The following is a 27368-nucleotide window of genomic DNA, read 5'->3' as shown; positions in this document are numbered from 1 at the left end:
GATATATATATATACTGTTGAGACATATCTTGTTCGAAAGAGCTTAATCATATTGACGTTTCCTACAGTAGTCATGTCGCGCTGCAATACTACAACTTTAATGCTGGTGCAGTCTGAATCGGAACGTCACGTTTAATTTTGTTAATGGGTACATATATACGGACGCAGTAACATAAGGTTAAAATAAGACATGATAGCTGTATCCCTACGTTCTGCTTTTACTTGCAACAACACAGCTATGTAATACCAAGCTAGCCCGATATTGCCAGACACCTCTAGTTCTCTTATACAGGGCGAGTAAATCTCCATTTCACTTACTCGTATGAATCTCGCAGTAGATAAAAGCGACACTAGTTTTTGGCGATGCTAGACAAAACAAAGATATTATTACTAGATATGGCATACTAAGCACAGGCGAAAAAAATGCTTTCGACGCCACGGCAGCATATACTTACAATATGTTATTATTTACGTACACCTGCAAACGTAAAAGGTGTAAAAGAGACCGCATAATACCTAAGTAAAAAAGAGACCACTGATGTTTGTCACCTGTGCGTCATTGTTAAAGTCCAACGACTACGAGCATTCTGTACAATCGTCACAAGTGCTTCAATTTTGGAGCGTATAACAAATCAATAGTTATAATATCTTTTATATTGCTATGTTAACTTGATAAAATTTGCTATGTTAACCTGACATGTCTCACAAAGTTTTTGTTTCTTTTAGGTACTTCCGAGTATTGTCTAACTTTATACCGAGTAACGGTTATTTTTTCCCTAGTGACGTAATCTCATATATTATAATTTGTTAGCGTATCGAATAAAGCACTGTGCAGTCTGTGTTCAGGGGTCTAATTTCAAGGTAAACCTAAGAACTATCCTATTTTACTTTCATGCTGCTAAATTAACTAATCTATGTGCTGTTTGTTAGTTTATATATGTTGTACAGTCGAGTGCATTGGCGGTGCATTATAGTTTTGGAGCCCACCGTTCTAACGTAGGTAACCGTGTCGCCGGTCGCTTCAGTGAACGCGCGTCGCAAGCGCGCCCGTCGAGTCTGCGACAGGGTTTGTGGACATAGTAGCAGGCCCTGTAGGTAAAAATATCAATCAAATCCTGGTTTGATTTGATTCCATTAAATCAGAACCCAGAATCAAGGGCTACACAGCACTTACACGCCATTTATTTTAAGTACAAATTCAATTCGAGTTTTGAACTCGTATAGATACAAATGTTCTAAATTCAAAAGCGCAAAAATTGCACTTGGTCTTACAAGCTTATAAACGGCTGACCAACAGTGAATTTTTATAATCGTGTCATATTGTTTTCACTTTTAATACGTCATGTTTTAAACTTAAAATATGTATTCGTATTAATTTTATTATTTTCTGTAATATGTACAAGTGTTGTTGCTTATGTTGTTACTAAGGGTACCTAAAATACATTTCAACTAGTTAATTCTTCCATACTAAGGTATTTCTATTTATATTTTACTACATTCAAAGACGGTAAGTAACTTAACATACTATCAGTCCACAACAAGAATAAATAAAGGAGGCTAAAGGGAGGAAAGGTAAAGATAATTATCTCGTCAAAGTAAGTTTAGTTTGTAATTGCTGTAGTTAAGTGTTTGGTGAAAAACCGCAAGTTGTTTGGAGGGTAGGCTCATTAACAGCGTGTAAAGGCACTTTCATACTAGAAACAATCGTAATAATTTTATATTTAAATTTTTTCGTTCTATTTTGATTTTTTTCATTTATGTATTTTATATCATTTCATATGTACCTATTTAAAAATTTAAGTAAACTTTTTTGTAAATTTATAATATATTATCTTTAAAATATATTCCCATGACCAAAAACAATAACAATTCCTTGTTTTGTTTACCGTTACGAATTAAAAAAGCAATGCTATTTTACCGTATAAATGAAATAACATAGAGAAAAATTTAACTTTTCTTAATGAGCGATAAATAAATATGTGATGTTATTTTTGGAAGAATTTTACGTCAAAAGAAACTTTGAAAAATTAAAAATGTTTTTGAATGTCAACAAATCTACAATAATTTTAAATTACCATGCCAAGCTACCAAAATAAAATATGTAACCACGTTATGATATTATTTATATTTTCATAATTTATGCATTGAATGTTCAACACGTGATAAAAGGTTAACCCTTAGAGAAAGTCTTATTACGTTCTGCAAGTGCCCCAAGTTTTCCCCTAGTTGGCCACCGTAGCGGTTCGGTGATTATACAGCTGCTTCCAGCAATTTTCATAACGCCCTAATTAGATACTTTCAGGGCTAGCTTATCGGACGTCCTACTCAGCATTTTCATCTTATTACAAATTCGTTTTTACTCGAAAATTCCTTTCCTTAAGCCCTTGCCAGTATTTAACGAGACAGCTTTTTGCATTTGTCAGCAAAGTACTACTTTAAAATGAATTTGACGTCATGAAAGTTCTATCATATTTCTTGTGGGAATGGTATGCAGGATGAAAATGGCAAACTATAAACGTAGCAAACTTTTGTCATACTAGCAGCGCCATCTAGTAAAAGGCACACTTACCTGTTTGAAGGGTCGCATCCCTCCATTAATTCGGAGAGAGTCTGCTGCGATGCCAGCTATGCCGTCACCGGGTTCCCTTAGCTGCCGCAGCGAGGCGCTGGGGTGGTGGTGGGCGTGGTGAGGACAGTGCGCCGCGCATGCGCTAGACTCAGGCTGGGAGCTCTGCCGAATGATTCTAGTACTTGTTGCCGGTATCAATAAGGCTGGCGGATGTATGACCGGACAAGTGCTGACAGCGTGAAGCGTGTTGCAACCGCAAGGGTAGTGCAGCCCTGAGCGAACGCTTTCTCGTGACACAGATCGCGCTAGCTGTAGCGCTGACATAGGCGCTGTAGATTGTCTCCGCTCACAAACGCGACATCTAGCGTACGTGTGTGGCACTAACTGGCAGGCGGTCACCGACCCCCTATGCGAGCAGGTTGCTATGGGAGACACCAGTGTCTGCGGGCGGTCTGAAGCTTGGTCTCTACATTGAAGTTCTATGTCTGGCACGCTTCTAGCGGCTCCTTCTTCCATTCTTATGGATGTTCCGGATTCCTCACTACCGGGACCGCCGGACAGCTGTGGTCGTAGATGAGTGGTGCAGTCTTGTCGCTGTAGTACGGGTTTGGCGGTTCTGTTCTCCGAAGGGACGATGACGGTAACGGAGGGGCCGGAGACCAATAAGCTGGCTGTCTCATCGCTGCTGCCGTAACCGGAGTTTGTGATGGCTTCAGTGCTGTCGGTTGTTGGAACCGACATTTTGTCTGTAACAAAGAATTATTATTTACTTATTATAATAAAAAATATGTTAATAGTTGAAATACTGAAATACTTCTTAGCCTAGGGCGTTTTACAATATAGATATAAAAATAAAAGAAAGTCATACAAAAATATAACTTAGGGGCCGCTGGCAGCGGTGCAGGGTCCAACCTGCCGTTGGTAAAGGCTGCAGGGACAGAACCGCCGGACTATCCGCGCCGTGTCCAAGACTTTTGCATCTAACCTTTGATCCAGCCACATAGCGAGAGTCTCTCAAGGTGTTTGGGGAGTCTCTTAGGATAAGCCTTAAATAAAAAACTTAATATAATTGGGTCAGTCTTACTTTCACCTAACTTTATATTCTTTTCATGTAGGTGCCTGCATAAACCGCTCTTTTGTGTTTCATATATTACAAGTATTAAAATAAAACAACGAAATTGGGATGTACAAATAGAGCTTTCTGAAATAGAAGGCTAGGCCACAACTAAAAACCATTAACATAAGTAGATACTTAGAAATGTAATATGTCTAGACCAGACCGCTCGAAACCTATTACCCACCTCCACAAACAAGTCATGAAAAAACTAATTAAGGAGACCGCCGTTTCCTCGCACAACGTATTTATCGTAGAATTGCCTTTCGTACGGTTCAAAACTACGTGTATTTAATGTTGATTGTTTCAATTTGAATAATATTTTCGTGTGTTGCGTGAAAAGCTTGCAAATGCCTATTCATTTGTCTTGCGTCATAATTTTTGTGGTAATATTGTATGAAATTAAATCCTGAACGTAACGTGTTAAAAAAAACACAAAAACAAGTTTCAGATTGGCAAAAACATAAAACTAACCTAAAGGAATTCATTAATAATAACGCAATATAAAATATTTCTTTAATAGTATTTGAGAATACTTTCCTATAGATAACGACTTTAAATATTCAACTAGGAAACAAATCAATTTTTTTATTAAAAATTCGAACTTGAAAAGCTATAAATCGATGAAAACATTTCCAATACAATTTGTATGAAAATGAAAACTGTTATATTTCACATAATTATTTTTTATGCCAATCAATCGATATTGGCAATTCCTATCCAGTTTCAATAGTTTCCTAGGGGTCAACTTAAGGTAATGTGCTAAAAAGGCACAAATTAAAGACGACTCCTTCCATACATTTACTATGTAGAAAACGTGAAATGAATACCCCCGTTTTTTGATATTTTAATTGTTCTTACTGTAATGTCTTCATACATTATTATGGTCCTTAAACGTAAGAGGACTGATTGGAGAGACAGAAAAGGGAATAAAAGTTCACGTTTTCTCCACAGTAAATATATGGGAAAAGTTTTTTTTGGTCCCATACAAGCTTTTGATTCTCGATAGGAATGGGATCGATTGGCATCAAAAAAAAAGGTTGTCAAAATTACCTTTTTCCCGCTCCCCCGTATGTTTTTTTCTAAAATCTCTTCATTAATTTGAAATCGAGGGAAGGTTTTCTAAGATCGTTTTTGCGTAGCACCACGGGATCTCCAATTGAAAATCCACCATGTATACCTATACGATATAAACGCAAAGTCCTGTTAAACCCAAAATCTGGACATTTTTTAGCCCTTGTCAGTATTGTTTCACAAAGCGAAGTTTTATTTTTCCTTTCTTTACTAGAAACAGTAAAATATTTTCTGTTTTCTCCACAGGGACTAAAGTCGCGGATTACCTTAGCTTTTGTTGACCCAAAAGGATACCCGGTGTTAGATGAGGATAGATACGACAAACCAACTGTGAGAATGTAGGAAATATATTACGTACCTGCGAGATTAGGATGAAAAAGAAAAGTAATGACTTATCACGCCTACACCAACTTTTGGTCCTTCAGAAGCGCCGACAGTTTGAGTTGTGAATCCTATAGAAAAAAATTAACCCACCTTTTCGCAGCCGAATCATTATTACACACTGTGTTGTGTTTCAAATCCTTTAATTTTAAGAGTGCATTCCTGAGCTTAAATTTTAATTAAATTACTTTCATATTTATTTCATCGTATGGCATAAATATAAAAATAGGCAATTATTTACATTAAAATGATTCGTTAGTAATTTAAACGTCAACGTTCACAAACCTGAACAACCTGGGGTTGAGTGACAAACCTGAGGCGAAATAATAGGCAAAGATAGCGATGAATATTACTTTCATAAGGACACCGGTACTCTAATAAACTCCATTTCGGAGATAATCAAAAAATTATTTATATCTAATAAGGCCGCTATGGACGTATATCGTTTATTTATCTTTCCTAAATCACGTCCCGCGACGTCGTTACGGTAGTTGTTATCATGACACAAGCGTGTGCATATGAGCCCTAAGATATAATTCAAAAAATGCTAAAAACTATATCGCGTGTCCTTTTCTCAAGTCAAATTGGGCACCTAAGAGGCGCTTATCTATAAGCGCTAACATGATTCGACTTAGCACGCGTTAATAGCAACAGCGATAATACCGGTGACACTAACTTATATGATACCATCAATTAGATTAAGTAAATGGATTTTTTTGTTGCTCTATCAGCGGAAAAGCTACACTTAAATCGACCGGGATATAAACCGTGATTACCTTTTATATTGTTTTTGAGCTCCCGATATTTCAACGCAGTTACATGCATCTCGTTCACGGGTAACTGGAGATAGCGGGTGAGTGTCAAAGTTGTGTAGACCGCGCTCGGTCTACCCTCATTCGTGCGCGTCGGCTGCTATCGCTTTCTACATTGCTCCTGGTCGCGTCCACACTTGTACCGGTCGATTTAAGTCTAGTGAAACCAACCATGAATAATTCAAAACTGTTAACGGAAAAGCTGTACAAAGTGATGACTAAAATGGCATCCCAACAAGTCATGACCGTAAATGTAAATACCCAGATAAACTGAACAAAATAAGGATTATTTTTCATAAAGAAAGATTATCTTACCGGGTACTAACCGACAAAATTGCGCCCTTAGTTTGTTTAGGACCCGGAATATCATTGACGTCTCGTATTCACGTTTTCGAGGAAAATATTTTATGTGTATGGTATATCATATTGTAAATGTCACAAGATTTCTAACCCAAAGGTCACGAATAAAACGCGACATCGCTAGCAGCGTTTTATTTTGTGGACGTAGAAAAACGAGTGCGTAAAATAAGTACCTAATTTTGACATGAACTGAAATTCAACATGTAAAATATAGTTTAAAAAGACATGAGCCGATCATATTATATTATGTCACATTTGTTGTGTCATAAGCCATCAAAATAATATATGAGATCGCACCCTCGCTATGCTCATCTTTAATCAGCGATGTTGGCCAGAGTAGCTCAAGAATAAAGATTATATATAACTATGTGTTGAAACTGTAAAAAGACACGGGGATCTGCTCAGTATGGTCGTATATTTATTACGGCGCAATAGAAGCCAATAGGAGTCCAAAATACTTCTCATCTTTAGCGGTGCGCCTACCTACAATGCAAAGCTGATCTGATGATGGAGACAGGAGGTGGCCATAGGAACTCTGTGATGAAACAACGCAAGCTAATTGTGTTTGGGGTTTTTAGAATTGTCTCGATGAGTAGTATTAGTTTGGTAAGAAAAGTATAGTCAGCGACAAAAGCTTGTACTCGTACCAAAATGATTTTTTCCCAAGAACTTATTTATTATATACTAGCTAAAAATATTACTATACAAATTTGCTACAAGCTATAGGTAGCTTACTAGTCAGTACTGTCAGTAGTGGAAGTAAAACATATAATAAAATTGTACAATAACAGATAATTTGTACAAAAGTGAACGTTCCTTATTATTTCATTCTTTTTTTAACACACGACTGAGTTACTGTTTTTTTTTTTTTGTAGAAAACTAATTTTTACGATGCAATAACAGCATTTACCTACCTGAATTCTGAACTTTGATTCAATTTAAACACACACAGTAGGTAAGATCAAAAGTAAACTTACTAGACACACGCACAATTATTAAAACTATCCCTATTTTATAATACAATGAAAAATACCTCGATGGAAAACTTTAAAAAAAAAAAAAACGTCACTTTTGAGATTGATATATCGTACCTAGTATGGAGGGTAGAGGTAAGGAGAACAATCAATGTGTATGAAAAGTGTCCATCAAAAAACCTTAAATAGGTGGCGCCACAATATATCTCGAACAAATTTTTGACTTTGATAATAGATTTCATATCACTGACAGCGCACTTCACTCAGTCATGTCCTTGTGCTACCCTAGCGCCACGAGAGAGAATCGAACTACAGCTACCAGCTGGACACTTTTGCAACAGTTCTCCTATAAAAGATTGTCCTTACCTCTACTCTCCATAGTACATATACCCAATATTTGACGTATCTTAAAGTTGGAATGGAATCGGGCCGCATGCCCATGAAGATTCAACAAAATAGTTTTGCAAAAATCGGGCCGCATATCCACAAAGATTCGACAAAATATTCCTGCAAATTTTTCGTCATTGTTGGTTAAATGCGTCTATATTCCGTTGACGTAAAACTCAATTTCCTGGAGTACATCTCGGAATCTCTCCGTAACACCACTTTGGATGCGAAACCGCTTTAAATATAATTTCATTCATGGATTTATTTCGCGTAGCACTTTAAAGTCACACTACCTCTAGTTCGTTGTTACTTTCATTTTATATATGCATGTTGTGGGACTCGACGTGTTTTATGTTCACAAAACATGCATAAATTAAAATATTAAAGTACAGCCAATGTTTGAAAAATATGTTTTTTTAGGGTTCCGTAGTCAACTCGGAACCTTATAGCTTTGTCATGTCCGCCTGTCTGTAGTGTCTGTCTGTTCGTCCGAGGCTTTGCTCCGTGATCATTAGTGTTAAAAAGCTGAAATTGGGAATGAATGTATAAATTAATCAATCCGACAAAGTGGTAAAATAAAAACTAAAAGAAATGTAGGTAACCTCCGCTACACGTATGATGATTTTTTTTGCTTTAACCTTTTAATGTGGGGTTCGTTGGATAGGTCTTTCCAAACGAATTGAAAGTGAAAAAAAATTGTGTCACCCTAACCCTCTCACTTTTGAACCATGGGTCCAAAAACTATGATAAAAAATCGTGAAAATAGAGCTTAATATAGACATTAAATGAAAAACAGCAAATATTATCGTTAAGCTATTTTGAGTTATCGCAAAAAAGAATTTCTTTATACTAAAAATACGTACACAGCGTTGAGAAGGTACTCACTTTTGCTTGTTATGTACAGTCAGCATCAATAGTAGCGGATGAAACAACGCACCAAAAGTATCTGATATTCCGGAAAACTATTCCAAATATAGATAAATCTCTAAAATTTACATTCAAAAGTATATCTTTTTTAGTATATTTTTTATGTATAATTGTTGGTGCAATAAAGAATATTTACTTACTTACTTACTTACTTACTTTTACCGTCTTAATTGTTCTGCATATAGAACCACCACATTTTGTTAAGCTGTTTCAGAATGGTGGATACTTTTGAAACCTTGTTTGATCCGCTACTTTTGATGCTGACTGTACATGATACACCCGTTCAGGGTCTATTATGACGAACGGGTAACTACGGAACCCATGGCCCGACATGCTCTTAGTTTTTTTTTTATAACACGTCCGTGGCAAACAAGCATACGGCCCGCCTGATGGTATGCAGTCACCGTAGCCTATGGACGCCTGCAACTCCAGAGGTGTTACATGCGCGTTGCCGACCCTTTAAAAACCTGTACACTCCTTTTTTGAAGAACCCCATACTGTATACCCTCGGGAAAACCTCGGCAGGGAGCTCATTCCACAGCCGGAGCGTCTGCGGGAGGAAATTCCTCTTAAACCGCACAATGCGCGACCATTTAGGCTCTAGGGTCGAGAGTTGATCGATTTTATTTTAATAAAAGTTACTGTTAGTTCGCAAAAACATTCTCATCTCGATTTTGACAAATTTTTGAGGAGAGAAAAAAATTGTAATTTGTCTAAAATATAATATCTGTTTATGACATTATAATAAAGGTGATAAATTTTAGTAGTTTATTTTTTGATATTTTTGTACATTAAACTTTGTACAGGCAAAAATAGTTTTCTGTGCAGATTACTGCTCGAAAATCTCAGAAGCATTCTACACAAATTCAAGTATCTTGAATTGTTGGTGGATGAACTTTCCGTAAAATTACAAAACATGCTCTGGGGACCTGAAAGTATGCTATTTGTTTTATTACATAAAAACTAGTTATATAATAAATATTTACTTACGAAACAAAACACAAATAACCCTAGTACACCCAAGCTTTCAATCAGTCCATAGCTGATCTGATATTTAACTGTTTTTACAATTAAAATCTTTTCGACTGTCTCAGATAAACGGTAGACCTATTTATTTATTTATACTTTATTGCACATCAAATATTAAGTACAAATGGTGGACTTGATGCCTTAAGGCATTTTCTACCAGTCAACCACTGGGTCAAAAAGAGACGTTTGTTAGGACTTATCCCTCCTGATAACATCAGGACATCAAAAATTGCCTATTTCAAATTTAACTATGTCAAATTGAGAAAGAGTCAAAACTTAATTAGGGCTTAATATATAAACGTAGAAAAGCTTTTAACTGATTGATACTGAAATGATAAACTATTGTGGGATCCGTTAATTATTTCCCAGTTCAATCAATTCTGTCTTTTCGACCGCGACGAAGTCTTTTCAAGTAACAGCAAGCCGAGTATTAAAGGCCATTTTATCCTTTCTTGGTTACTACGCTACGCCAAATAATTATATAGAAAGCTCCTTAGCCTCACTTAAGACCCACTCTTTGTTTGATAGGCACTTCATTCAAATATAAGGAATTATAATTTAATTTGCATTGCTTGTTGTGGCCTTCAAGATAAGGTCGACGTTGCGCTGAATGGAAAAATTAAAGCGTATCATGAATATCGGTCAAGAAGCACTACAGATGTCCGAATTACGACGAAGCGCTCTTCATTATATTGCTAAAAAGTGCTTTTGTACTCAATTTCGTTGCTTTAACATTTTTTTCGCTCTTATCTGTCTGGATAATGACTTTTCAAATTTGCTTAACATATTCGTCGCTGAGCTACCGTAGCGCTACGACGTAGCCGATCACATGAATTTCCCGGTATGTAGCGGAAATGCTTCGTAAAGGTAAAACGACAACTTGTCGTGATGAGCGCTGAATGGGTTAAGAATTGAAAAAATATTCGAGATTCAAATGATTCAAAAGGAGTTATATTAAAGTAATTAATATTTAGTGCATAAGTTATAAAAAGTAATTCTATCGCATGCAATATATAAGTTTATTTGGTCCGTTTTACTCTTAATTATAGTCTATATACAGCTCTGATGGTTACATTTCTGCGAGAACACCTAACTATAGTTTTTGCATCAAATAAAATGAAATCCTATGATACAAGGCTAGGTAGAAGCCGCTTTGTATATCTCCTATATAAATTCTAAAAAGAACCTCTACCGTAGCCAAAGATAAGACGTAGAGTAGAATCTTATATTTGACTCTTTGCAGAAGCCTCTTAAATATCCGAGACAAAATGTTGATTTATTTCTTCTTCGTCTTCAGACTAGATACATGTCAAAAATATAATGAAACAGGGCACGAAACTCTCTAATTACGTGTTCAAAATACGAGTATGGACACAAAGATCATAAAGCCTTCGCTGGGTGACGTTCTCATCAGTTAAGAGCCGTAACACGTACTTTACGTACGTACTTATACGTAACACGGGTATTAAAGCGAACGTGTGAAAAGTAGTTCGCAGTCCTTGAGTCCACCTTGAGCTGTTAAACAAAGTGTAACTTTCTTTCACGTCGTCGTGCTTTCAGCAATTCCTAATGCACTAGCTAGATTACTCACGTATAAAGGAAACTGCAGTAGGTCAAGTTATACAACTGAAAATCTATTTTAGAACATACAGTAGAGCTTTTTCATTATTCTATAATGTGAGATTATCACAGTAAGTATAAAGCATAAGTTAGTAAAGTGTTCATTACAAAAAGAACATTAGGTATGCGCTATAAGTCTCTCAGTAGAATATGAAAATTTTGAGTGCTGTTACGTTTAGCTCTATGATTAGTTTTGGGACAGGATGCCATTATTTTCTTCTTTTTCTCCCATAGCACCTATTTAAAATAACTAAAGATAAGAGAACGGCTTTCATCAACTGTTCAAAAACGAATTCTTAATTTCTTTGGACATGTATCGAGAAATGTGAAATCATTGGAATGCCTGATAGTACAGAGCTAGATCGAAGGGAAAAGACCTAGAGGACTTACTACGCGAATGACCGACCTTTTGAAAATAGTGAAGAAGTCATCCATGGTCGATTGCACTCGCAACGTCAGAAATGGAGAGACATCGCAAGGGAAAGATTAGAATGGAGACCAGCTGTGCGCGTCATCCTAATCAACTACGACCACTTTGACAGGAGTGTACGCCTGAGAACAGAAATGTGATCTCCATGATGCTTCATAAATAGTTGGTTGAAAAGCCGTTATTCTCATTACATCAGAAATAAACAAGTTTTCTTTTCTTCGGCATAAGCATTCTTCGTAACTTGCCAACTAATTCTGAGTTTTATTTTGTAAAAACTTGCTCACAAAGCTCTCAATCACTGAGCCAAAGTTAGCAAGTTCATCAATGTAGGAAATTACTTTGCCATGCTCTGAACAACCTTTTCACTTTATTTAGCACATTGGAACCGAAATCTCTTTAAGCTACGTCCTGCCCAAGATAAATAATAACAGAAGAACACATGGCTAAACACATCAGGGCTGCTAAATACAGCTGAACTGATTCATATACTTACATTTTACACGCTTTATTTTTATGATGAACAACAGACAGGATAGGTACTTTGATAGAACTTTAAAATTTCTGCTTAACTAAAGGATGTCTCACGCTTAGAACTGTTCCAGTCTGGGCCGAAGCGTCCAATATTTCATTTTCTATGACGGGGAATCTGTCATCATGTGATATTTTCTCTTTGTCCTTATGTATGTTTGGCCTAGTGGGTAGTGACCCTGCCTACGAAGCCGATGGTCCCGGGTTCAAATCCTGGTAAGGGCATTTATTCGTGTGATGAGCATGGATATTTGTTCCTGAGTCATGGGTGTTTTCTATGTATTTAAGTATTTATAAATATTTATATATTATATATATCGTTGTCTAAGTACCCTCAACACAAGCCTTATTGAGCTTACTGTGGGACTTAGTGAATTTGTGTACTAATGTCCGATAATATTTATTAAAAAAAAAAATGGAGTTTTTAGTCATCCTTAATACTCTGACTTTGCATGAAATTGCGTAGCTAAGCTGTATGGACGGTGCTTTGCCCGTTAGCTGTGTGTATTGTCAATTATTATGTTCCTTAGCATAGTCAATTGTTGAAGAGGCTAGAAAGTGAGAATAGGTACATTTATTATTATTATTATAAGCCTTTTTGACAGATGCCGTTCAATACTCGTAAATTTCGTTCTTATTCCACTGTTGCTCATCTGGTTGCCAATTGGCGAAGGCCTCCTCCAGTCTTCTCCATTCTAGTCTCTCTGTGGCTACTCTGCAGCAAGTTAAACCTGCCCCACCTCTCTTCTGTCGTCAACCCATCTTTTTTGGGGCCTGCATTGCTTTCTGTTTCCTATTCGTGGATACCATAGAATAGAATAGGTACATGGAAGAGTTAATTTGAGAGCCAACCCGTTAGGGGAGGCCTTGGAAGATACGAGTCGATCTATTATTGCACTGAGTACATATTAGTTACGGAAGACGACAATTTTATTGTCTTTGTAAATTTGCAGGACATGCTAATGAATGTAACTTTTTTAATTATTACATCCAAATATAAGACAGGCTCCGTACTACAATAGTACATTACGATACAAGTGCGAGAAATAGGAAATTCGAAACGAGTGGCGATAAATTAAAACACGACCGAAGGGAGTGTTTTTAATCGGCACGAGTTGCGAATTACCTATTCGCACATGTATCGTACAACGTTTTATAGTACATATGGCCCTTTAAATGTTCGACACAGTAACGTAATATGCTAATTTTCGCACTAGTGCGGTAAAGTAGCACCATATGTACTGTAAATACATTTGTGGACCACACATTCATTAGGGAAATGTTATAATCCGTGTCTGTAATCAACTTTCAGCTCCAATTTTAGTAACGAGTAGGCATGATACATGCTAGACACGTTTTGTTATTGTTATTATACTTAGACCCAAAGCAAGTAAACTTATGACGAAATGGTTTTTGTTTCTAAATCCACATTTTTACGGCTTATACTTAGAAATAGTGATGATGGTTTGGTGAATGAAACCAAACAAAAGCCCCTAATTAGTCACGCCTATTTTTATATTTCTGTGTTATAAAAAAGCAACAAAACCATACTCACGCAAAAATGTGTTTTTTTAATTCTTATCATTTAAAATACAATCAATCTAAGCTAAAGATCGGCAGAGGGATTAACAAGTGGTGTAGGGTGGGGTAAAAGAGTACATGGCAGGGTAGTATGGAACAAAAAAAATCATTAATAAAGAAAGTATCCATCTAAATTACGTATCCGACTGAGCAGTAGTAAATGCTCTTAATTCAGGATTGTGGTTCTACAAACAAAAGCATCAAACTTTATTTTAAAAAAACCAGACAAATGCGAGTCGGACTCGCACACCGAGGGCTCCGTACAAACTTAACATTTTTTGTCAAATTTAAAGTTTTGAAATATTTATCTGCCCTTGTAAGACTGTATGACGATATTACTCGCTAAATTTCAAAGTTCTAGGTCAACGGGAAGTATCTACCCTATGAATTGTGATTCCTTCGAGTGTCGAAATATAGGTAAGTTTTTTGCGGCATACACGGCCGTATTTTTTTTTCATTAATTTAGAAATTTGAGCTTTAAGGGACTGTGGATCTAAGTATATTGATTAAATTTCAACTCACTACCTCCACGCGTTCCCGAGATAAATGGTATTCACAGACAGACGGACGGACGGACAACAAAGTGATCTTATTCCGAGTTCCGTTTTCCCTTTTTGAAGTACGAAGCCCTAAAAAATAACCAAAAGTAACAAAACATGACTTGACGAACCGTAAAATAATATGGTCACGTACTAAGATTCGTATCCTGTTTGTATGAATAGTGATTTCCCTTGAGGTCTTTATTGGAGTTTTGGTGAAAACGTGGATTTCCGACAGGTAACAAACTAACAGTTTCAAAAGGTTCTATCGTTTTTCCGTCATTTCTACGGTTATAGCGCCTTCGCTTCTCGGCCCGATTCGAAGAATGAAAAACGATAACGAGAAGTTCTAGTTTAGATACATTCTCATTTAGATATTGTTTGTGTCGTATAATTGACAGAAGCAGCTCGATTCGGGCAACCAATTCACAATGTCACTTTGACGTTAGAAATATCGTAGCATCTTATTGGGATCACAGCGGAATCGAAATAAATGTCAATTTTGACATGTCGTTTAGTTATCGATCTTTTAAAGATATTTCCAAGATCTTAAAGGTGTGTTAATCATTCTTCGAATCGGTCCGTCTAACGTTGAACAATAAGCAGGCACGTGAGATTCGCGTTAAAGCTCAAGAGTGTTGCGTGTAGAATTATGTTTTAGCGATATGGCCTTATTTTCCAATTACTGTAAATTGAAACGTGTTATTTATTACCGCCCAAGGTGGCAACAAACGATACCTTTTAGTGTATTAACGTAGTTTATAGAGCTAAATGAAATGATAATACTATATGGCTAACAATTCTTGCGGTTTGCTTAAAAGGTACTATTGTTTCTTTTCATTACATGACATTACGAGTCAAGGCCCACGTCTTCGTGAAAGACACGATTTATAAGTGTCTTAATGTTTTTGTTAACACAATACTAAGTACATAATAATAATTTCATTTCACAAATAGCCCATTTATAATTGTATTGGTTATATTTCTAGATAACATTTGCACCTAAAGACGTGTCGTAGCCAACCATGCGATGCCAAAGCGCAACTTTGAATCAGCGTCTTTAAACGACATCAAGTTTGTGATGTTATAGCGTCGAGTAAATTCGAAACTCGATAAATTTAAACGAATCACTTGGTTCCAGTTTGAGCTGTGTTTCTTTAACCGGTTTATAGATCGTGTCATTCATCGTTTATTAAAGGTTAGATTTGAAAAATCTGCGTGTTATCGTGAGTGTTTAATGAACACGTGGAGTGGAATGCCCTGCCCGAGTCTGTGTTTCCGCATGAGTACAATCTGGGTCTCTTCAAGGCTAGGGTAAATAGGTATCTCATAGGTAAGCGTGCTCCACCGTAGACCGCATCATCACTTACCATCAGGTGAGATCGTGGTCAAACGCTTGCCTATCGTTATAAAAAAAAAAACGTTGTCTTCTTATATATATCAGTATAAAAGTATGTCAAGTAATTATTTTTCAAATTTCTAGGGACATTCTTCAAACAGAAACGTCACTTATGACACTAACAGATCATACCCATGGGACATAATAAATTCCTAACCTGTTATTGCAATCAGAATAAGCCTTAGTGTTAATTTCTAAAAGATTTAAAAGTGAATCACACTTGTTGCTATTTGGAATTCAGTTGTTACTAAAAAATGGTTAGGTACATATCTAAATACGAACAAGTGTCTTGTATTGCTTCCTGTCGAGAGTCTTTTCAATTCGGGACCCGCATATCAAACACGGCCAAGAAAAAATATTATTCTTCTTGAAACATTGAAGTTGGAAACTAAACTTGCGAGAGATTTAGGCATGATTCTTTATTATTACAATTTGTACCATAGGTACACAGTTACAAATTGTTATCTGCTTGTTTCGTAAGTATCTTCTTGAGGGTACTATTGGGATTCAGAGAGTTACTGCTATTGTTTTACACTTACACGAATAATTGTCGCCAATAATTTACCTAATGCAAAGGCCGTCCATCGCAATCCAACACGGCAACCCAGCGAGCATGATGAGCACCATGGGAGCAGCTCGCGCAGGTTACAGTAGTTAAATGTTTATACCTACATTATTAGTTTATATTTATACAAGGCGTAAAAAAATATTAGAGATCCATTTAAGGGCATATTATATCGTGTTCAAGAAAAAGTAGAAGGAAAGATTTTGTCGCAAAAAATTTTTTATGGGGCAGGTCATCCAAGTCGGCCAACCCTCCATACAACTACTTTGCCAGCCACCAGCCAAAATACTTTGCGTCAAAATTTTTGTTTTACTTTTTTCCTAATCACTAATCAGACATACATATGCCTTTAAGCGGATCCCCACTATTTTTGTTACATCCTGTATTATATTTAAGTTCATGGGCGTTGCAAAGGAAGGGCAGGGAAGGGGCAGCTGCCCCCCTATAGAGCAAAATTTCTAACTAAATGTATGCCGCTCCCCTTAACCATCGGCCATTGAGTATATAATTTTAGTACCTATATGTTTATTATAGCTAGGTTCTAAATTATATTGAAGCTGCTTGCCCTTATTCCGGTCAAAGGACTGGAAACTAGTAGATAGGTAGATGTAATCCACAGAATCTGTTTTGCTCGGCTTGGCTTGCGGATAAACCTCTTTAAAGATTGAATATTGCAATAGGATCAATACCTATTGCAATCGAGGAATTTGTTAGACCAGGCGAAACTATTTAATTGCAGTAAAATATATCCCATCAAAAACTATTTTTGTATTGTGATTATGTAACTGAAATGTTGCTAAAAGTTGCTAGCTGACTGATGATAACTTTTTGACAGTGTGAGCCTCATGGTTTCGTCTTGGCAACATTTTACATGAAAATGTTTTAATGGGATTTCACTTCTTTTTGTAAGTTGCTTATGACAATCTTCCATCTCCAAGTTTAAAGGGCTGGGGATGATTTACTATTAAAATGCTGAAATACGTATCTGGGGGTATCTTTTGTACAATCTGTTTTTACTGATTACCCATACAAACTTCAACCCTTTTTCACCATGCCCTTTTCCTCCTCCTTTTCACCCTTATGGGTTTGAAAACTATCCTTCTCCATGATGAGTTTTTTTATGCTTAATAAGTCTACTATTGACATTATATCCCAAGAATTATGTTTATCTGGTACAGTCCAAACACAAGTTATGAGCGTTAAATAAACGACGAAGCACTTCGAGAAAAGGTAGATAGTGTCCTTGCGCTTCGCTCGTCTTCGGTCTACCTCCAGATTGTATGGTCACGCACGGCCATTTCTCACTTCACTTTTTTTACACTGGACTTAGATTGACACCTAAATGGACCTCAACAATTAAAGCCCGTTAGTGTACAAGATACTGGTTGGCAAATAGTATGCACTTTAGTTTCAACTTCTTTTAAATTATGGCTAATTACGGCACAATATTATTTATTATTTGTTACTTTTCTTCTTTCTCGTTCCCTCATTGCTGAGGATTGCGACCACATGTTGCCGCAATTTGTCTCCAGTTTGTGCGGTCATAGCTAAGCCATGTGGACGCGCAGACTGCCGTCATCGTCAGCCGACCTGTTCACATCGTTATATACGTGCCGCCACGGTACACGTTGCCATTCATTCGGCCTAAAATTATATGTTTCTCCACATCATGCGTTCTACCGCATAATAATATTATATAAGAAAAAACTAAGGGCTCGCTTACTCGCTTTTTCGCTTAGGCCCTCAACTAGCTCGTGGAGCCATTTGAGGGTAGATTTTGTTTACCTTCATTTAAATACGTAATGATAGTTATACATATACAAATTTCAAATCACAATAAATATGCTACCTACCTAAGTGAATCGTGAACAAAAGTCCTCACAAATTGGTTACAACAGATTTTATTTCTTACATTTTTAATAAAGAAAATCTCTCGACAATATGATATTGTACTGAACTTCATGAAAAAGATCAAAGTAACATTGTAATTGACAACTTTATTTACCTTTGGCTGTGTAGGCGTCGAGACGTTATTTGCATACGAATTCATATCAACAAAGGTTTGTTTGAACACAACCATCCTGTTTCTATTTATTTGGAAAGTCTCGACAAATGAGCAATCTCTATTCAAATATTTATTACATCATTATCACAGTGTCGTAGTAGTAACGAACATTTGTATGATTTCATAAAATCTGTATTTAGTACTTATAAAGTAGTTATTTCAGTAGTTATAACAAGTAATTATGGATGAGTATTGTGTTGCACGAATACATTTTTCTATTCATCGGCCCTAATGATTTAATTAATTAAATCATTTATTGCAGACAAAATTGATCCATATACATATAACATTTATAAAAAGAATTAAAATAAAAACGAAAATTTAAATCGATTTAAATACTAGACATTAAAATTTACATGATTAAGCATTTAATTAAGGCTCCGTATGCCAAACTGAAATCTCATACTAATTTCACTATGGGATCCCGACTCAACTAATATATTCCTATCGAAACACTTTAGTCAACTATAACAAATTAGACCAATCACGTGCCGCCGCGGACAACATTACAACAGGACGAAACAAAACGATAGCTCTAATTAATTATTTATTTTAGGTTGTATAGTAGAAACAATTGCTTCATAAGGCAGAAACGCTCATGTGACGCCCTTAGTATAGCAAAATCCATAGACTACACAGACCGCTTAGCGTTGCTTGTTAATCTCCATAGGCTACTGTGCCCAACATGGAGGAAAAAAATTTCAAAAACTTTAATTTAGCAAGTATCAAGTACCAGGGCCTCATGAGCTACAATAAGTATTATGGCGGCTGCTCGCGTATCTTACGGTTTTGGCGGGACGAACTTGATGCCTTCGACAGAGACTGGTGGGAGACTTCCGAGGATAGGGACACGTGGAAGAATAAGAGGGAGGCCTTTGCCCAGCAGTGGGACAGTATGGGCTCATAATAATAAAAACCTACAAATACCTTGGTATGTCACAGTCGTTGGGTATTGAAGACGAGGGTATTAGACAGTCGGTGAAGGAGCGCTTTTTCAGTCGGCTCACAAAAGTCCTTAACAGTCTTTTGTCAGGAGGCAACAAAGTGCGCGCCTTCAACGCCTGGGTAATGCCCCTACTCACATACTCCTTTGGCATACTAAGGTGGACTCAGACCGAGCTGGACGCCCTGGATCGGAGGGTCCGACTACTGCTCACCACACACCGTATGCTACACCCACGCTCGTCTGTTATGAGATTGTACATCCCACGGAAGTGTGGAGGTCGAGGCTTTCTAAATGCCAAAGATCTCCACAACCGCGAGGTGTGCAATCTCAGGAATTATTTCCATAACAACGAGTGTGGGATGCATCGTGACGTGGTGGCAGTAGACAGGAACCTCACGCCGCTCTCCTTGGCAAACGAGAACTGGCGCAAACCTGTGGTACTAAGTACTGCGGATCGCAAGGCGGCATGGGAGAGTAAGGTGCTACACGGGCGGTTCTACAAGGCCCTCACGGGACCTGACGTGGACCTGCTCGCGTCGGTGAACTGGTTACGATTCGGGGACCTCTTCGGAGAAACCGAGGGTTTTGCCTGTGCAATTGCGGACGAAGTTATGATGACGAACAACTATCGGAAGTATATCCTGAAGGACGGTACGGTCGACATTTGTCGGGCATGCCGCCGTCCCGGAGAGTCACTCAGGCATATCATTTCCGGTTGTTCTCATCTTGCTAACGGTGAGTACTTGCACAGACATAATCTCGTAGCCAGAATTATTCACCAGCAACTTGCTCTTCTATACCGCCTTGTGGACCGCGAAGTACCGTACTACAAGTACTCACCTGCGCCAGTTCTCGAAAATGGTCGTGCCACGCTCTATTGGGATCGATCTATTATCACTGACAGGACTATTGTAGCCAATAAGCCTGACATCGTGATAATAGATCGATCGCAACGCCGGGCCGTGCTCGTCGATATCACCATCCCCCATGATGAGAATCTCGTGAAAGCCGAGAAGGACAAGTCCAGCAAGTACCTAGACTTGGCTCACGAGATAACCGCCATGTGGGATGTTGATTCGACGATCATTGTCCCAATAGTCGTTTCAGCGAACGGTCTCATAGCGAAGAGTCTCGACCAACACCTTGAGAGACTCTCGCTAGGTGGTTGGATCAAGGGTCAGATGCAGAAGGCGGTGATCTTGGACACGGCGCGGATAGTGCGGCGGTTCCTCTCTCTGCAGCCCTGACCACCGGCAGCTTGGGCCCTGCCCCGCTGCTGGCGGCACACTAGGTTAAGTTTTTTACAATGTGTTTATATGTGTTTTATATAGTATTTTTTGATGTATTTTTATATTTTACTTTTATATCCATATTGTAAAAAACATAACCTAAGAAGAAAGAGAAATAAAGATAATAATAATAATGATTCTACTAGTTTAAAGTTTATTTTTTGTTGACTCGTAGAAAAAATATTGTATGCAATAGTGATGTAATCAAGTTTTCTATCTTGTACCCACTAAGGGCACTCAGCAAGCTTCGTGGCCTTAACACGGTACGCGACTGGAAAGCTCTCCATTATATCAAGATCGTATAAAATACAATATCAAATTTATTTGCCGTGGATATTCTAAGCGCATTGTAAATTATTTAATTGCATCCCTTTCTACTCGTACTAATAAACAAAGTCATGAGCGGAGCAGCAACGCAGCACAGGCCGCAAAAGCGGATGAAATTGTTTAAAACGTCATTATATTGTTTGACGAAGTGTCGCCATGTAGATTGTATTGTACTCGTACTGTAGCCCGAGTAATTTTCCGCAACTCAGCGACTAGTGCCTATTTTGCGTGAAGTCGCCATGTAGGTATTGTTTTTATTTCATAACGAGGAAGAGGTAAATAAAGAAGACCAAAACGGAGATGGCGGGACGACCTTGATACGTTTTGTAAAGAGTGGCTGGATAGTGCATTGAATAGGTCCAAATGACGGGAAGAGGGGAGGCCTTGGTCCAGCAATGGGACACTCTTAGTAGGGTAATTAAGAAAGAAACCATATAGTAAATTTATGAAAATAAAGCTACACGAAAATACCAGTATTTAAAGGTCTTCTCGTTAAATCTTAGGTTAATAACTGAACCTAAGATTAATTTGCGTATCATATATGATAAAATTAATTTCAAACCTTTGCCATGACCTCAGTATAAGTGCAGCTACAGATGAGCTTCATAATCTGATACATAGAACAGGTGACTAGACAATGATCCCAGAACTAAATGTGAATTGCCAGAACCGGGTATTCTCGGCTCCGAGACTGTGTTTGTATAGAAAACTAGAAGGTACCTGGAACAGATACTACCGGGGTCACAAGTAGGTTTCTAGTAAGAGATGTGATTAGTCGAGTAGGTGGGCAATTCGAAAAAATCCCACGGAGCATTGAACCAACCAAGATAATCAAGTAAAACTCAGATAAACTACGATATTTCGTAATCCAATTAATTTTAAATTAGATTTAAAACTCACAGATATGTGTCTGACATGAATTAATTTATCATCACGTTGGTAAGTTGTTTATACAGTAAATTTCCGCGCCATGTTAGTTTTATGCTAACGCAAAGTCATAATTGTAGAATACGACTACATGAATCCTTTATTATTTAGTCACGGGTACTAAAAGTTTCTGAATAAATTCTAACTAATTCTTACACGAAATAAATAAAATTGCTTATACATCATTTTGAACAACATACAGAATTTTCGCAGTATAAGGAATATAAAATAGAACTGTACAGTAACTTTACTGTCACTTAAGCTTCCGTCTTTTATTGGTATTGTTTGTAAAGTACTCAACATTTTGGAATACTACGTAATAAGCCAAGCAAGAGTTTTAATGAAATTAGGCTTCCAATCACAATGCTAAGCCAATTTTCTTGTTCTTTGAAATATCCATTAAAATTACCTACTGGTGGAAAATTTTGTAGGTATTGTACAAAATTCAGATGATTTTGCTGAATACACAGGTACGCAAGAGTATACCCTCGTCTTAGACCGAATATTGAATAAAATAAGCCCTAAAGGTAGATTTGGTCTTGCAATAAAAGGTGGTGAAACAAAGTGAACACAGGGGCAGTGGTTTTGGTGCCGAACACAGTTTTTCCTGTCAGGATCGAGACCCTAGGTCGGCGAGGCGCTGACACTTTGAGTCTTTTCGGAGACCTTTTGACGAAACTCGGAAACGCAACTGGGGACCGGAGAACTATTACCTGGCTCAACGCATTACTCTCGGAATTCGGCGGGGTAATGCAGCCAGCATCCTTCGGAAGCTTGCCACAGGGGCCTTTTCTATATTTTGTGTAGTAATGTTTTTGTATTTTTATTTAGATCAATAGCAATTCTAAGTTATTTTTTTAATATTTAATTACTGTTTTTGATGTCTTTGTATCAAAGAGTGGAAATAAATAAGGGCTTTTATAAGAAATATAAATATTATTTAAACAAAGTAACAGCCACTACTACTGTACCCATAATTTGTTCTTTGTCTCGCTTTGTTCTTCTATTTTCTTGCGCAATAAACATATCAGTGCGTAGATGTAGATTCCGTGTAAAAAAGAGACATACATTATCCCACATAATATCTAACGTTGATCGCTGATTATTTGTACCGCCGGGGTACTTTGTAAAAGAAAACAATTATAGAGAACAAAAGAAATATTCGTTCATCTCTTTACGCTACTTGCTATTCACCATTGTTGGTTATACATCTGCATGGTATGAAACCTAGACTTCTTGAATACTTCGGTAACTTTAAAAATATATTTAAAACACGAGTAAAACTGTAAATTAATATCTATAATTTTGTACTAGGTGATCGTATTTAATCAATAATCCACTCATCATCCGCATTAAAAATGGCCGTCCAATGCTTGAACGATCCAAAACTATGCCGAGGACGGTCACGCGATACAAATATTAAATTGACATGAAGCACTACGGCTATGATAATAACACAGTCTGCCTATGGATATGTAAATTGATTATTATCAAAAGGACTTATGTTTCTGTAAACGTCTCACTGAAACTAAACTTTATACTTAATTACGAAAGTCCATTTTCAAAATATCAAAATTGCTCTTCATGAATAACCTTTTGTAAACCATTTCCTTTCAACATCTCTTTGGTAACAAAGCCTTACTATTATTTAACGTCCTATTATTTGACTTTGTGTCACTAAATATTCACACTACGTACTGAAATTTAAGTCCTAAAATTGTTTGATTCCACAAAATATTATTTTTTCAAAATTCTCGCAATGTAGCAAATACTGTAAATCTTGCTGTTTTTTACTGATGAAAGTTTTCAGTGGTTTCATTTGATATTTTTATATAACTTCTTACATAACATTACTTTACTGAACAGCAGATATGGAAAGTTATGATAAAAAAATCGGAGTCAAGATATATCTTGTTGTCACCGAACTATTTTGATAATAGATTGAGTTACTCCACTCAAAGCAGCGGATCTACGCGTGTTTCAGTAGTAGTTGACCTACTTCGGCTCAAGAGGTCCCGAGTTCTATTCTGGGAGTTCAAATGAATAACGAATGTCATAATCATACCTACTAGCGGCAAGAGCGTGCGAATTGCAATCCGATGGTCGTGGGTTCAAACGCCGGCTTGTACCAATTAGTTTTTGGAACTTATGTCCAAAATATCATTTGATAATTACCAGTCGCTTTTCGGTGAAGGAAAACATCGTGAGGAAACCGAATTAATCCCAATAAGACCTAGTTTACCCTCTCGGTTGTAAGGTCAGATGCGGTAGTCGCTTTCGTAAAAAAATTGCTTACGCCAATTCTCGGGATTAGTTGCCAAGCGGACCCCAAGCTCCCATGAGCCGTGGGAAAATGCCGGGGCACCATGAGGAAGAAGAAAATAAACATACCTACACCTAACCCTGTCCAAGATTTTAAAATAACTAAACTAAATAAGACTTTTTGGAACTGTAGATAGAAAGTCTTGTCTATTTTTATTCGTAAATACCAAATTTAATAATCATAGTGATAAAATGTACCATAGTCATAGCCTCTTGAGAACCAGAAGCAGTTTTTTTAGTTTTTAAGTTTGATACTTTAAAATTACTTCGAATACACTATAAAAGTTCAGTACCCCTAGTATAAATTTATTCGATAGCGAAACGTGACGTATTGTTGCATTAAGTCTCATTTTGTATGGGATTTTGAGTTTCCAAAACGTCCCGCTTGGCGCGCTGTTTCTAAATCCCATACAAAATGAGTCTTAACGCAAACGCATACGCCACGTCACGCTATCGAATACATTTACTCAAGGGGTTCTGAACCCCTAGTGTAAATTTATTCGATAGCGGCGTTTTGGAAACTCAAAATTTCATACAAAATGCGACAACGCGAACGTGTACGTCACGTTTCGCTATCGAATAAATTTACATTAGGGGTACAGAACATATTGTGAAATATGTACAAAAGTTTTCGTAGTTGCATTTTGCTGATCACGCATGACTCTATCGAATCCATTCAAAAACAAATACTTTAAATCTACAAATAATATAAATTCTTTATAAAATGTACCGGCTTTCAATTTGTCTTTGATCCTTTGTTAGTCAAAGTTAAGAATCATTATTCACTCTCGGCCAGCACAAAGCAACCGGGGAGTTCACTGCGAACATTAAATAATAGCTGAATTTGAAGATTGTCTAGCAGCTTTCTCTTTATCGTTTTTGCATTATTGAAGTGCTAAAGATGGAAATACACTAATTTCCGCTATTTCCGGTAGACCTGCGAGAGCCAAATTGATGCTGTAAAGTAAAATGGCTTATTCGTTTGCACATTTAATACAAAAAATCATTGTACCTTAACTTAGTTTTGCTAAATTGTGAGGCAGTTATTAGTTGGTATATTTTAATTATATTTAATAATCTCAACTTTATTATGAATTGAATTGACACTATATCCGATTTGTACGTTTCGCTATAATACGCGCATAGCGCTGTCTCACTCAAACGTCTAACTCAATCTAACGGCCTGATTCGAACTTTAAGATACGTCAAAATTTTCCTAAAGATTGGATTGGATACGTCAGTGTTAAAAGGGACGTTTTTGTTTGAAGAAGCGTCACTTTAAAATAACGATATTTAGATTATTACTCGTATATAGGTGACGGCAAAATGCACGAGTCAATTAAATCAATATCAAGTTGAGGTTTTTTAAGTAAAAATGTGGCTCCTGAACAAGGCGGCAGTCTAGGGAATAACGTAGTCCGAAACTCGTAAAATACTTTCTCAAATCCCGCGCTCGGAACAGACGATCATAAACTTTTTAAACAGACAAAAGTCGGGATAAGATATCTGATGTCGTATTATTTTGATCTGTGAGCAATGTAGGTATGCATATAGAGTAATACAGGTCAGAGAACGCAAGCCACATGAAGGATTCAGGTTTTAGAGTACAGAGAAGAGTAGAGAGAGGGTGGAGAGAGTTTGGTTTAGTATTGACGGGAATTAGGTTTTTTCTTTTCAATTGACAGATTATTCTATTGGGAGAAAAAGTTACAGGTGATAACTAAAGGTATCCAAATCACCGCCTGTAGTTTTTGATTTCCCAATAACACGTTATATAATTATTTATTACTCGTATAATGATAAAATATACCACAGCCCTCTACAAATGAGATTTCTTAACTTTTCTCTTGCCTACTTTGGCTTTTTTTTTCAACAGTAAAGTGTTGCTGTGCATTCTGACCTCTACCGTTGCACTGCTGACGGACGCCTGCCTGGATTTTAGATAGTATTACAAACTGTTTAGTTTATTTCCCTTCGTTATCACATCCGGGAGTAGCTCTTACCTACTCTATAAATTGTAACAAAAGAATCTTCTCTTTCCTGCTGGGTATTTTCGTTCTGTAGTACTCATTCTGGAGTTTAAAATTGGTTTAAGCTGCCAACTCACTATAAGTTGAAAAGAACAATGGTTTCACAACAAAATAGTGTTAGCACCAACGTCGGAGTAAACCGTGCGACTTTATATGACACGTCTGGCACACGAAACCATAGAACTACGTGTTGCTACAAGCATTGAGTAGCGGGTACTTATTCTCTAGTGAACGCATGTAATGTTTTTGGTTCATGATAAAGTAACCAATAAATAAACTTCTACTTCACACTACTAGTAAGTTTCTCAACGAGTCTTAGTGCAAAAAAAAATTGATATGAGAAAGTTCAGAGTCCATCTGTGATGAAAAAAATGAGCAATATAGTAATATTAGGAAAAAATACATTTATGACCCTAAGATTATGTTTATTTCGTTTTGGCTCGTTGGCTGGACGACATTCGGAAGATTGCCGGTCACTTTTGGATGAGATTAGCTCAAGACCGGGATAAATGGCGTACCAGAAGAGAAGCCTATGCTCAGCAGTGGCCGATAAAGGATATGATGAGGATGAAACGTATAATTTCATACAAGTTTGTGCGTTGAACATTATTACTACCAACAAAAGTTAAGACGTACATTCGCCCACGTAAATGTCGTTTTCAAGAACAATTGCTTTTATACACTATGTTGTAATGATAATAAAATGTACACTCATAAAGTTTACGAGACAACTGTAAAAATAATAGTATCAATCGTAAAACATGTCCACTACAAAATTGCTCTCGCTAGGTTACTTGTTTCTGTGTAAAATATGATTTCGCTAGGCAATTCTTTATTCTTCTACTTTGGCAATGGGATTTGATATTAATAATAAAATTTATTTTTTTGAATACCACGTCTGTGGCAAACAAGTATACGGCACCGTTGCCTATGGACGCCTGCAACACCAGAGATATTACCTAAAAACCTGCACACTCCTTACTGTAGCCCCTCGGGAAATCCTAATAAAATAAATAAAATAAAAAATAAAAATAAAAATCATTTATTTCAGACCGATAAGATCCATAAATTTTGTTAGTAACAGCAAAAAAATTCTTACACCCTACGTTAGTACCAATTAATTTACATGAAACTAAATTAAAATTAAATCATCCAGCTCATTTAGCCTTGCCT

The 27368-nt window shown here is 36.9% G+C and overlaps 1 protein-coding gene across 7 annotated transcripts in view; it reads right to left on the bottom strand.

The window, feature by feature from the left end:
• Nucleotides 1-27368, bottom strand: part of LOC133526961 (small conductance calcium-activated potassium channel protein) — a 270058-nt gene that overhangs the window by 144221 nt on the left and 98469 nt on the right. For all 7 annotated transcript variants that reach the window (XM_061863829.1, XM_061863825.1, XM_061863828.1 and 4 more), the window contains exons 3-4: nt 2570-3315; nt 988-1089 (exon numbers count right to left, since the gene is read on the bottom strand). In XM_061863829.1, coding sequence (XP_061719813.1) covers nt 988-1089; nt 2570-3310 — 843 coding nt within the window. In that variant the 5' untranslated portion in view covers nt 3311-3315. The remainder of the gene's footprint in view (nt 1-987; nt 1090-2569; nt 3316-27368) is intronic.

This window comes from Cydia pomonella, chromosome 17, assembly GCF_033807575.1.
Source record: "Cydia pomonella isolate Wapato2018A chromosome 17, ilCydPomo1, whole genome shotgun sequence".
Lineage (NCBI taxonomy): Eukaryota > Metazoa > Arthropoda > Insecta > Lepidoptera > Tortricidae > Cydia > Cydia pomonella.
This window is presented reverse-complemented; position numbering and strand designations above follow the sequence as displayed.